The sequence below is a fragment of the Lissotriton helveticus genome, chromosome 8 (genome assembly GCF_964261635.1).
Source record: "Lissotriton helveticus chromosome 8, aLisHel1.1, whole genome shotgun sequence".
Lineage (NCBI taxonomy): Eukaryota > Metazoa > Chordata > Amphibia > Caudata > Salamandridae > Lissotriton > Lissotriton helveticus.
The window spans coordinates 1524873405-1524887048 of record NC_136069.1 but is presented as its reverse complement, the minus strand read 5'-3'; the positions used below and the strand labels follow the sequence as shown (position 1 = coordinate 1524887048).

At 43.9% G+C, this 13644-nt stretch overlaps 1 protein-coding gene across 1 annotated transcript in view; it reads right to left on the bottom strand.

Moving 5' to 3' along the window:
• Positions 1 to 487: 487 nt before the first annotated feature.
• LOC144773470 (butyrophilin subfamily 1 member A1-like) overlaps positions 488 to 13644 on the bottom strand; it is a 67541-nt gene continuing 54384 nt past the window's right edge. Inside the window, exons 6-7 of the mRNA XM_078658507.1 lie at positions 3821 to 3847; positions 488 to 2821 (exon numbers count right to left, since the gene is read on the bottom strand). Of these exons, the coding sequence (XP_078514633.1) occupies positions 2310 to 2821; positions 3821 to 3847 (539 nt within the window). The 3' untranslated portion in view covers positions 488 to 2309. The remainder of the gene's footprint in view (positions 2822 to 3820; positions 3848 to 13644) is intronic.

Genomic DNA, 13644 nt, shown 5'->3' with positions numbered 1-13644 from the left:
AGCTCCTCTCTTGACTCTACTCAGCCGCCTCTGTCCCCTCCACGTTACTCATCTTCGACAGCTGCGCTTGCTTCTCCACATTGGCTGCTCAGACCCAGGAGCATCGTCTTTAAGTCCCTTCGTATCACTCTTGAAGCCACACGTCACGTCCGCCCATTTATTCTACCGCAGAAATTCAGACGGTGTCTACGTCCGCGACTGTGTCGCTCAGTCAGCGCCAATCTCCTTGTTTTGTGCTGAATGCTTGGTTTTACCCCAGGTCTCAGGGGTTGGGTTCCTGCCCCGTGGTGCAAGAACGGAGTTGAGTGTTTGATCACTGAGCAAGGACTTCCACTTGAGCTGCAGCCCCAGAGCACACACTGAGTATGCCTCTGAGGGTCGTGCTCTCTGGTTACTGAAAGTCCTCAAAAGGTTTAGGGACACGGCGGGAATCCAAACGATCCTTCATTAGTAAGTTTCACACTCAAGGATCACTGGAAATAGAGGATGGATTTAAACATATTTATTTTCAAATTCTTGAATCTAGTGCAGCTAAATATAACATCACAGAAGATAATCTTTAGAAGTAACTAAATGTTTCACGAGCAATGAAAACAAGGAAATATTACAACATCATTATAACCTTTGTAGCTCTAACACTCTGGCTGTGCTGCCTTTAGCCGCTATGCTAGTTCTAGCAGATCAATAAACTATACACTGATTACTGGGGTTTCAATGGTGGTGCGTGTACAAGGGACAAACAAGATTTAGGGGAAATGTACAAGGGAGTGGGAGAGAGAGGCGTTAGCCTTCCTGACTTAACTCCTCTCTCCTCCACTTCTGAAAAGCAAGGTTGCACCATATTTACAAGAATGTGCCGCAGCCTTGTATTTCAACCTGCGATGGCGCTAAGTTTAACAACTTAGTGCCAACGCAGGCACCGGAGTGCAAAGGTGTCACGTTTAGTGGCTTAACGCTCCCTTGTACATAAGGTGGAGCCACCATCGATACCACGTCCGTAAAAGTGACGTTGTGGTGGTGATAGGGGCTTGTACATATGGCCCTTTGTGTCTGTCTGAAATAGCTTCACATCTATTTTGAGGGCAAAGACATTGTGTTTGTTCAGGAACGAACATATACCTGGCACCTTTCGGTACAGCCTGAGCCTTGGGGGGAGTCTCAACGTACCCTCAGGGTTGAATCGGGTGCCGTCTGGACTGGTGCCGACATGATGTCTCTCTCTCAATCAATGGTCCATGCCCAGGATGTACGTAGGGCTCTGACCACTGATTGCATCTTATGAATCGAAGGGGCATTTTAAGACACGAGACCCAACTGGACTACATGAGTCGGGATGCAAAATACGTCCATCATGTAAATAGTCCATAAGCATTTGCGTCCTCCTTATCTCATGTGTGGTTGAAGTATCTACTGATTAAACCTTGAGATGTGGATATCAAGAGGGTGCAACAGACTCGTGGTGCCAGATAGTGCAACCATCCATGCAAACGATGACAGGACGCCAAGCACAGGCTGGGAACGAAATGGAAACTACAGCTAAAAAGGAACCTGTCCTGGATGTGTTCATGAACCTCAAACCATCTCATAAAATGAAAATACAGAAACCTCAATAATAATTTGTCTCCGTATTACTGCAGCGCCTAGATGCCTCCAGGTGAGTGTTGCGCTTAGCATGAATATTCAACATAACATAACATAAAAGCAAATGATTAAAGGAAATAAAATGATATAATTATGAAGGGAACAATCATAGTGTTTATGACACCCCTGGAATAACGTCCAATCCAAACAAGCACTGAAAGTGTGTTTGCATAAACGTGAGTCTAATAAGTCCATGACATGTTAACAGAACATAAGAATATGCTATAAATGTGGATTTGAGGGAATCAAAGTCCATACCTTGTTGTATCAATAACATGTTTTCATACAGAAATGAAAGGAGTTTCTGCATTGGAAGACACAGGATAACAATAGTTCCAACATTCAAAAGACATGTGCAGGGAGCCAAACCTTTCAGTGCAGGACACTCAACTCTGGAACAATCTTCCCGCCTCTATCACTTCCTTTGGGGACCGCCTAACTTTTAAGAAAGAGCTGACACCCTGGCTTTACACCCCGCTAGGTTGGAATTTACTTCTTTTTTGTGCTGTACAGTGACCGCGCCAGGACACATGTGTAGGTATCAGCTGTGCTTCACATGTTGCACCAATAATTACAATAATATCAGTTGCTGATGTTCTGAGACAACCGAGGTCGACACAAAGGATGACTGTGTTCTTTTTCTTTCCTTGATGACATGCTTCTGACTCTTAGCACAGTGTAATGTTATCCTCTAAGCTCCATAAAGAGAAGAAGGGGTACAGTATTTGTTTGGAGAATGAATGCCGGAATGTATAAATGTTGTCGAGGGTTTTGGCATTGAAGAACGACACTTTGCCGCTTTCATAGTCCAGGTAAACGCCAATCTTCTTGGTCTCTTTCTTGATGACCAGAGGAGTTGGGAGTGAGGTGAGCGCAGTGTACTTTCCACCATTCAGCTGCAGCAGCCAATTTCCTTCGTTGGGCGACAGCTCGATTTTTCCTTTCCTTTTGATAGTACTTTGGACCACCCCTACGGTCCACCCAGTGCTGTTGTCCACCTCAATCTCCCAGTAATGCTTTCCTGAGCAGTATCCCTCTGAACCCAGCACATAGAGGCGAGTATCGAAGCGCTCAGGGCAGTCCAGTAAGTCTGACTGTCTCGCTCCACGCGTCACTGTCTTGCAGTCTTTTGAAATGTGAAGTTCAGGATGAGCTGTGTTGGGGTCCATCAGAACTTCCACTGGAAATGAAAGAGTTAAAGATGGTTTCAGTCACACACCACAGAGAAGAAGAATTGCATCTTAAGCTACAGGAGGAAGAGACAGGGAGAGGAGTTTTTTTAATGGATTTAATTGGCAAAACATTAATACATCTATCTCATTGTGAATGGCTTTTTGGGTGGGATGCGCTAAACACGCCCTTTCTAAACAGGGATTCGCTATGTTGTCGCAAGCCCAAATTGCAATTTAGTACCATGTCATCATATCACACTTTGGTTTCGCACCTGAGCCAAGTGCGTGGTTCACAGGCATGAGAAGACTTTGAGAAGCAATTCCAGCACCACTAAAATTACTTGTTGCTCTCTACTGATGAAGGAATGAATCCAAAACATGCTTCCAGTGTTACACAGCACTGGCTGCACCGACAAGGGTGAAAAACTAAACACTGTCATTGAAGTAAGTGGCATCATGTGCTGCATTTACCATGATGCAGTGGGGCGAACTGAGTGCTGCGATGTGAGCAGGGTGTTCCCACCCCATCTGTATATGACAGTTTGGGTTTGGTACATAACAAAAGCCCATTTTGCTGTCACGAAGGGTCTGATTTAGTAAATTGGAACATTTGTGATCACAAAATGCCTAATCATGTTTGACATTGAGAATTGTTACAAACTTCCTGGTTCGTCCATACTAACAAAAGCAAGAGTAAATTTGCCTGACTTTAACATGGCCACCAAGAATTTAAATTTAAATGCATTGCGGCTCTAAAGATTGTGGCTGTACTGACCTCCGACCTCCGTATGGAGGTCAGTACCAGCCAGCTTTAGCACCACTCATATGAGCACAACAGGAGTAGGGGTGAGATGAGACCCTTGTCCGGTGGGGCTTTGGGGAATTCTGCTACTCCGCTCACCAGACATAGGTGAAAAGCTCCCACCTCCCTCTGGTGCAATCAAAGTGGATCATCATGATGGGAGAATAACACCGGAGACTTTGGGTGCATATGTAATGGTTCTTACCGTGATTTCTCTTTGCAGGAATAATCTCTGAAATGAGAAACATGGTTTCATTATTTGCATGAGAATACATAAAATAAGAAACAACGCGGCATCAGAAGAGAAGGTCTGTAGGTACGGTAGCATTACCCACTCAGTCGTTCACTGCTCTGTACCACTGACCATGCCACTGTCCGCCACCACGTCATAGACAAGATGAGGCTAGTCGCAAACTGCATTTTGTGTTACATTGAGTAGTAGAACGATAGTCACCTCCACCTTCCCTACTTTTTTCTTTTTACGGAGCCCCTCATACATGTATGTTTGGTTCTTAGCAGTAAATGTTGGGGGGGGCGGGGATTGCCTGGAAAAAGAGGCCGATTGACTACTAAATGGGGCGGGTTTTTGGAGGAGTGTAGAGGAATTTTAGGGAGGAATGTGCACCCTCCGACTGAAGAGTGAGCCCATTGTTATTCACAAACCACACTTCTAAAATTACTACAACCAAAAATGACTCAAAATGACAGTAAATTACTCCAGCTCAGAGCTGGAATAAGCCCAGCTCAACACAAGGTGAACCACTGGTATTGCAACACCCTTCCAAACAGAATCATAAAGGCATGGTTTAAAATCAAATTCCATAGGAAAAATGTTAAATTAATTGACATTATTTTAGTACATACATTAAACATAATATTCGATTAAAAAAATATAAATATAAGACATATTTATTATTTGTATTAAAATATTTAAACAACCTTTCTTGAATTTGAAGAACATTGTAAATTAATTTTTATTAAGACATAAATAACTTTTAATTTTAATTAATTTGATGGCGTGGACAGGTGGGAGGAGCATTCCCCTGAGGCCTGGGAGGATGTTACAGGCGTGGCCAGGTGGGAGGAGCATTGCACCGAGGCCTGGGAGGAAGTTAGGTGCGTGGCCAGGTTGGAGGAGCATTGCACGGGGTCTAGGAGGAAGTTAGGGGCGTGGCCAGTGTCAAGTACTGGTAACCAGAACTGTAATTTCGACAGGAGCAGACGAGTATCTCCTCAATCCTCTACTCAACTACAGCGAGCTAGTAGACACTCACTAAATAGCAAAGAGGGGGAAAGGGGAATGGGAAGAAAAAGAGAGACTGCCACTGGATTCGTTTTGGTCCTGACTGGTGCCACCCTTCTGACTGGTGCCTGCAAAAAGATAACTTGATATACACATGTACACTGCCACTTGAAATATTATAACTACAGAACTAATGCCATCTCCAAGTTACCTGTCTTTTTTCCAGTGATAGCTACTCGCTGGTATTAATTAGTACTCTGACTGGATACCTTCTGTGTTAAGTGATGTCTTTTTCAGGTAGAAAATCTATAACACAAATATTCATATACACTTGCCCAACAAAACTCTATAACAGTCTTAGTTTGATTATTTCTTCCAACTTTACCTGTGTGTTTATTAAAGTCGTCCTACTGTTTATTCTATTCTTGTAAATGGTCGTTATTGTCTTTGTTAGTTGTCTTAGTTAGCTTTTTGTTTCTTTTTATCTTTCTTTTCTTTAGATGCCTGACTGCAGTTCCAAAACAAGTTGGTAAGTACAATTATCTATACTAATATAAGAACCCAAACCTTTGAGGCGGGTAATCTCAGGAACCACAGCACCAATCACAACACCCAATACAGCGGTGGAAAGGGCAGTTGCAGCAGAAGGACATAGGCTATGCAGACGCCCACCATATACATTTAAAAGGTAAAAGAACCGTGCCAGCAAAGTAGTCCCTTGTGGGCGTGTCTGCGTTGTGCTGTGGGCATGTGCTGGGGGCGTGACAAACGCTTGAGGCGTGTGGTACATTCCGCCCTTCATGCCATGTCTCATATCGTGTGCTGTTGGCGTAAGCTGGGGGCGTGGGCGTGTGCGGGGCGCGGGATTACGGAAAAAAAAGCGACCGTTGTGCCCAATATTTCATTGTTTTTTTCTTCCCAGGTTCTGTACATTCCAGCTCCGGGTGTCCACCCTGCTCCCTTTAAATACCCCTGCACCCCATAATCATAACCCACGCTTACTCCTTAAAATACCCCAACACCCTTAAACACTAATCCATCTTAACCCTATAAATATACCTTGTACCCCAAAAACCAAACCTACCCCTGAACCCTAAAATACCCCTGTACTCCAAAACCCAAACCTAGCCCTGAACCCTTAAAATACCCCTGTACCCCAAAACCCAAACCTACCCCTGAACCCTAAAAATACCCCTGTACCCCAAAACCCAAACCTAGACCTGAACCATAAAAATAATCCTGTACCCCAAAACCCAAACCTACCCCTGAACCCTAAAATACCCCTGTACCCCAAAATCCAAACCTAGCCCTGAACCCTAAAAATACCCCTGTACCCCAAAACCCAAACCTACCCCTGAACCCTAAAATACCCCTGTACCCCAAAACCCAAACCTAGCCCTGAACCCTTAAAATACCCCTGTACCCCAAAACCCAAACCTAGACCTGAACCATAAAAATAACCCTGTACCCCAAAACCCAAACCTACCCCTGAACCCTAAAATACCCCTTTACCCCAAAACCCAAACTTAGCCCTGAACCCTAAAAATACCCCTGTACCCCAAAACCCAAACATAGCCCTGAACCCTAAAATACCCCTGTACCCCAAAACCCAAACCTACCCCTGAACCCTAAAAATACCCCTGTACCCCAAAACCCAAACCTAGACCTGAACCATAAAAATAACCCTGTACCCCAAAACCCAAACCTACCCCTGAACCCTAAAATACCCCTTTACCCCAAAACCCAAACTTAGCCCTGAACCCTAAAAATACCCCTGTACCCCAAAACCCAAACATAGCCCTGAACCCTTAAAATACCCCTGTACCCCAAAACCCAAACCTACCCCTGAACCCTAAAAATACCCCTATATACCAAAACCCAAACCTAGCCCTGAACCCTAAAAATACCCCTTTACCCCAAAACCCATACCTATCCCTAAACCCTAAAACTACCCCTGTACCCCATAACCCAAAACTATATCTGAACCCTTAAAATACCCAAACACCCCAACATATAGTATAGTACCCCAAAACATATACCCCTATACCCATACTTACCTTATCCAAACATTTTTTTAAAATATGCTTTTACCATTCATTCATTTACAACGAATTTCGTTATAAATGTATGCGTGGTAAAAGCATATAAAGTGTAATGCCATGAGTTATAATCTCATTGCGGAGTCATGGTACTTTCGTACTGAAAGTATGCGGAGTGATGGTATGCGGAAAGAAAGTTGCGCAATAATGGGTGTTTACCCTCCCCCAGTAAGTACATTGGTGGCACGGCGGCCCACATCTCCAGCAACATACTCATATTTTTTCACCACCGATTTGAAAAATGCACAGGTCTCTCTCATTGATGGTCAGCACCGACATATACTTTTAGACACACCTCCCGCCACAAGTTCTAGAATTGCGAACTTTAGATCTGGGGAGCTACGATCGAATCTCGGCATCAGCTCAACATCCTGTGATTCCAGGCAAATCGCTTTGTCTCCCCGTGCCTACCACAAATTAATGTGTTCTTTTGTAATGAAAATTGTGCTCATGCCATGTTGTCAAGTTCGCGCTATATAATATTGCAACGAAAAATAAAGTAGGGAAACTCGAGTTCACACACTACTGATCGCGCACTCTAAAGTGCATCAGCAGTGCACTGTGAATCTGAGCGTTTCACCGGCCTGTCACAGATAAGAAATGCTATCAAAACAAAATCCTACAAAACAATATACTACTGTCCGGCAGCAATTCATACCCGGACAACGTCGGGACGGGCTGCTAGTATATATATAACTAGCTTACCCGTCGCCCGTTGCTGCGATCTCCTTAGAAAGGAAATTCAATGAAACTCGTTATGATAACATTTAATTTACATTGTGTCATTTTTATTGAAACATATTCATTATAATATGGAAAACATTTCAAAGTGTCGTTTTAATTCTATTTATTTATTTGAGTGCTTGTGGATACATGATTTTTATTTTTCCGTCTGGTGCGTACATCAGAATTCGAAAGATTATGAGGGCCCTGGAGGGCCGATATTTAAAAAAATATTATGTCAAAACATTCGCGGGAGTGTACTCAACAACTTCCCAAAGTTTCCTGGTGATCGGATGAATGCTGTTTTAATTCTGTTTACTTATTCGAGTGCTTGTGGATACACAATTTTTTGTTTTTACGTCTTGTGCGTACATCAGTATTCGAAAGATTATGAGGGCCTTGGGGGGCCGATATTTTAAAAAAATGTATGCCAGAAACCTTCGCTGGAGTGTACTCAACAACTTTCCAAAGTTTCCTGGCGATCGGAAGAATGCTGTTTTAATTCTATTTATTTATTCGAGTGCTTGTGGATACACAATTTTTAGTTTTTCCGTCTTGTGCGTACATCAGTATTCGAAAGATTATGAGGGCCCCGGGGGGGCGATATTTAAACAATGTTATGCCAGAAACCTTCGTGGGAGTGTACTCAACAACTTCCCAAAGTTTCATGGCGATCGGATGAATGGTGTTTTAATTGTATTTATTTATTCAAGTGCTTGTGGATCCAAGATTTGTTGTTTTTCCGTCTGGTGCGTACATCAGTATTCGAAAGATTATGAGGGCCCTGGAGGGCCAATATTTAAAAACATTTTATGCCAGAAACCTTCGGGGAGTGTATTCAACAACTTCCCAAAGTTTCATGGCGGTCGGATGAATGGTGTAGTAATGCATAAAGGACAAACAGACAGACAGACAGACAGACATACATTTGTTTTTATATATATATATATATATATATATAGATTATATCTACTTGTTGCTCAGTTTACTCACTAGTTCAAAGTTCTGTAGTGCATGGGAATAATCCAAAAGACAATATGAAATCTCTTCCTGAATCATGATGAGCTAACTGGTCCGCCTCACAATAAAGTCTCTTGAGAAATCACAGAGCCTCACTCTACTTTGAATAAGGCTTCTTGGAGTCTTACATATAAGGATATGCACTATTCTGTGCTAGAACTCGAAATAACAATCTGTCCTTGTTACTCTTCAACAGAAAATAAGAGAACTTACTTGCTGGGGTATATCTGGAAAAGGAAAAATCCCGCACAAACTTTACTGCCCGACTCGCGCTAAATGCGTCTCTTAGCGTGACTGAAAACACCGACAAATCTTCTCCTAATCCAGCGAATGACCCTCAAATAGGCGCGAAGCGTAGGCGCCACAGGAAAGTGTTCAATTGCTTTCAACACTTATCAAAAAGGCCTGCTGAATCGGTGAACGGCTGCGGAAATACCGGGAAAGCTGCTGCTCCAGGAAAAACTTCAGTTGTAGTGCGCAGCGAAATTTGGAAGCGCGGCCGACCTCAGCTGTGCAGATTCACAGCAAAAAGAGCTAGACTGGCAACTGGAGACAGTAGCGGTGGTCATCTTCGAATTCCGCGAAATTGAAGTCATCAGCAATCGAAGCCACAAAGCTGCCTGCTTTGCAGGAATGGCTCTACGAAGCCTGAGATACAGGTAACAGGGTCTTTTAATGTCTACATTTCGGTAAGAGAAGCTTTTCTTGATTCTACCTGACAGCCAGGTGGGAGGAGCATTGCACTGAGGCCGGGAGGAAGTTAGGGGCGTGGGCAGATGGGAGGTGCATTGCAAGGTGCCTGGGAGGAGGTTAGGGGCATGGCCATGTGGGAAGAGCACTGCACAGGGTCTGATAGGATGTTAGGGGTGTGGCCAGGTGGGAGGAGCAATGCACAGGCCTGGGAGGATTTTAGGGGTGTGGCCAGGTGAGAGGAGCATTGTAGGGGGGTGCCTGGGAGGATGTTAGGTTGTGGTCAGGTGGGAGGAGCATTGGACGGGCCTGGAAGGATGTTAGGGGCATGGTCAGGTGAGAGGAGCATTAGACGGGGCCTGAGAGGATGGTAGGGGTGTGGTCAGATAGGAGGAGCATTGCAAGATGCCTGGGAGGATGCTAGGGGCGTGGTCAGGTGTGAGGAGCATGGCCAAGGGCCTGGGAAGTTGTTAAGGGCGTGGCCAGGTGGGAGGAGCATTGCACAGGCCTGGGAGGATGCTAGGGGTTTGGCCATGTGGGAGGAGCACTTCTCAGGGCCTGGGAAGATGTTACCGGCGTGGCCAGGTGGGAGGAGTATTGAATACTCACAAAGTCCTCCAGGCAGGGTTTGGGTAAAGGATCTTGTTTCGCTTGTGCTCGCGGCTCCTACCTGGATCCACACATGGTTTTATCCATCAACTTATCCGTCTGATAAATTGGACTCATTGGTCCCTCACTAGGGGTGGCCGTAATTTGCATAGTCGCGCTACGCAAAGTTTCACGAAATGGTAAAAACCTCCACGAACACGCAGAAATTCCGCAAGCACACGGAATTGCTTGTTCGCAATACTTTTTTCCTGTTTGCAATCACTGTTTTTCGTGCTTGGGGAGAAATATATCACGAACACGCATTTTGAGAACGCGAACAAGTAAAAATTCAGTGAAACCACGGAACGCAGAATTTTCGGCAATTCCGCGTTTTCCACGGACCGTGAAATTACACAAATTTCGCAAATTCCGCGAGCGGAATGGAATTTACCGCCCAGGCCTATCCCTCACCCAGAATCTCCAGGTGTGAGACTGCCAGGCCAGTTGACAAAGGCTGTAAAGGTATCCAACCAGGAAATACGCCTTTGGGCAACTTGTAATCAGCACCTTCCTGCTCAAGGTCGTCAAGTTTGATGCCCCATCAATCAGGCACTGGCCTCTGCACTGACTTCCAGCGGACATTGTATTACTACAAACTGCACAGTTTGACCTTTAACTGACCTCACGGAAGGGCTCTGGCCAGGGAACAAGTCCTAAAAAAAGAAGTGGGGGGACTAATCAAGATAGGTAGTATGCAAGTGAAACATTGACTTGTGCCATCAGAGCTCATGATGTCACAATACGTGACATCACAGTAAGTGACCTCACTGGAATTGACATCACAAGAAGTGATATCAGATATTAAAACCTCACACATATGAATATCTGGTGTATCATGAGTACATTTAAGCGCATTATGAGATTTAACAAATGAGATTTGTTGTTGGGTTTGTGCCAAGAAAGTGGCGCGATCCTGATCCAAAATCTAGGCCTCAACTAATACATTTATTTTTTTAAACCCTGCCACAAACACATTGGCAAGAAGGAGAAACATGGCAGTAGATCCGTTCTGCTTAATTGGTTGTAAACTCTACTAATATATTTGATTGGGTTAAGGTGTTTGCTGCACAGGTGCCCAGTAAATCTTAGGGAATAGAGGTAATAGTGAGATAACTCTGGAGGTTAACACATTCGTGGGAGAGATCTGGGTATTGTTGAGTCCCAGATTTGAATCAAAGTAGTATAGTAGGTTAATGTGTCTCCTGCAAAGCGCATTATGTAACATGGAGATGACAGATAATTATTTTATGTAGATAGGTAAGTGGATTACTGCTTTTTACACAGACATCCTTTTGTATTCCTTCAAAAAGAGCACAGTGAGCTATGAAGGACATGTGACTCCTGCACCTTGTAACCCTGTCTCATGTAACTCATCTTGTACATTGATTTACACATTTACCTAATTTATTATCAACGTGTAAGGTGTATATTTTGTAAAGAACTGTGACACCACACTGTAAAAATGTCAGTCCAACACATCTGACATTCTTACAGCACATGAATCTATCACATACAGGGACTGAAAAAACTCAAAAGCTGCCTCTCTTAGGTACCCGTGAAGAGATAACAAGCGGTATGCCTTTGGGTCCCCTCCGTTGCATTTACTTTTAAGTGTGAGGTTCTAGGAGGGCTCCAGACAGCATATTCAAACAGAAGGAGGCCTAATGGCCCCTTAACTTTGGCCTTTATCTTTGGCCCAGCTGGATGGGGGAAAAAAGTCCCTGCCTGCATATTGCTGCTGGGAATGGGAAGCAGACAATGTACAGGTGCTGCTGAATGTGCCCGGTGTCTGAAAATGACACAAGGACAAGTTCAACATAAGTTTGTGGGGATCAACTTCTTGTCAGAGTGGGTGGCTTCCACCCCCTGAAAATAGTGGGTGGACACCTAGTATCTGCGTGTACCCCCAACTTGTGCCGGGGCTCTGGCATATCTGGAGGAGAGACTGGCCATATGTACTCCAGCAGAGGCTCTGTGGTCCGGGAATAAGGACTGACCCTGTTCTCACTGGAGAGGTGAGGACGATTCTCAGTCAGGCCACAAGCTTTGCTTCCAGACTTTAGAGTGAAGGTCTCTCCTACACGTTTTAGGACAACAGTGACCCCCTACCCTTTGGAGGCTCCGAGGGTATGTTGTCTCATTCTCAGTCACACTGCAGAGACCAGCTACCCTACTGGCAGGTAGAGGAGACACCAGTTCACCGTGTAGTGTTTGCCTTAATGCTGAAAAAATAGATTCATGTTTTATATGTTTGTCCAGATAACTTGGCACGGACACCCCTGGAGTGGGATGAGGAGTAACCGACATGAGACCGGGGGAAAAAGTTAAAAAAGACAGGGGACAGGGAGACATTTGCTACGTATGGGTGGTGGATTGATCTGGACAGGTGGATCTTCAATTTTCATCCACAGACTTTGGAATTATTTGTTTCCAAGTCCCAAGCTTAACCACTTCCTATTTATCTCAGAACCAGCACCTCTCGTTCCAAAGAATTATTCGGGGATTTAAGGGTACCTATGAGATGAGTCTGTGCGACCACCAAGGTGGAGCCACAATGGGTCGCCGGCATACACAGGATTTGTCATGTGAACTCAATTTACCGTTTCTGTTCATTTAGGCTCACACTGTCCAGAATAACTTCATGTAATATCATAACTTCATAATGTAACATCATAATGTCATAACCTACCTAAACCTACTCAAAATAAACTAATATCATAACTTCATAATGTAACATTATATCCTAATCTAAAAATTATAGCTTCATGAAATAATATCATAATCTACCCTAACTTAATCTATACTAAGCTTTGTTAACATACTATAATAAATTCATAATGTAGCATCATATACTAACCTAAAACTTATCACTTCATTAAATAACATCATATTCTAACCTAGCTTAATATATGCTAACCTATAATAGCATTCTATAGTAAATTCATAATTTAACATCATATCCTAACCTAAAAAATATACCTTCATAAAATAACATTATAATCTAAGCTAATGAGGGCCTGATTTAGATGTTGGTGGATCTGGTACTTTCGTCCCTTTTTCAACGGTTTTCCCACCTGCCTACCTAGTGGTCCACCTGTACTATTTACATGTTGGTGGGTCCATAGATGAAAGACTGTCCGAGTGCCACCGACTCCGCCAGGATTCCTCTCCCGCGTTGACGGCATCATAGCAGAAGCAATTGTTAGAGGGAGCCCAGCCAGGATTACCGCCGTGCTAATTGCAATGTGCCTTTCCGTCAGGTAAAATGAGGTGGGGATACCTCCTGCTTTGAGTTGGTGGAATCAAAGTAAAGGAGGTAAAAATGTATCTTTTTTCTGGTTCTGACTTCCATTTCCACGTTGAACCCCATTGTCCAGGTCCCTCCTTCGCTGCTACAACTTGAGCCCAACACCAATCCACTCCATTGTCGCTGGAATCAAAGATACCTTTCTTACACTTGTCTTCCTATAAATTGTACGTTAACATTTGCTTTAGCCTGGTGTATTTTCATATTACTCTTACATGAATTTTTTTTATGTGTCATTTGTTAGACGGGGACCTGGAGGGTCGGCCGAGCACAGTGATCGCACAGACAGGTAACTTCCC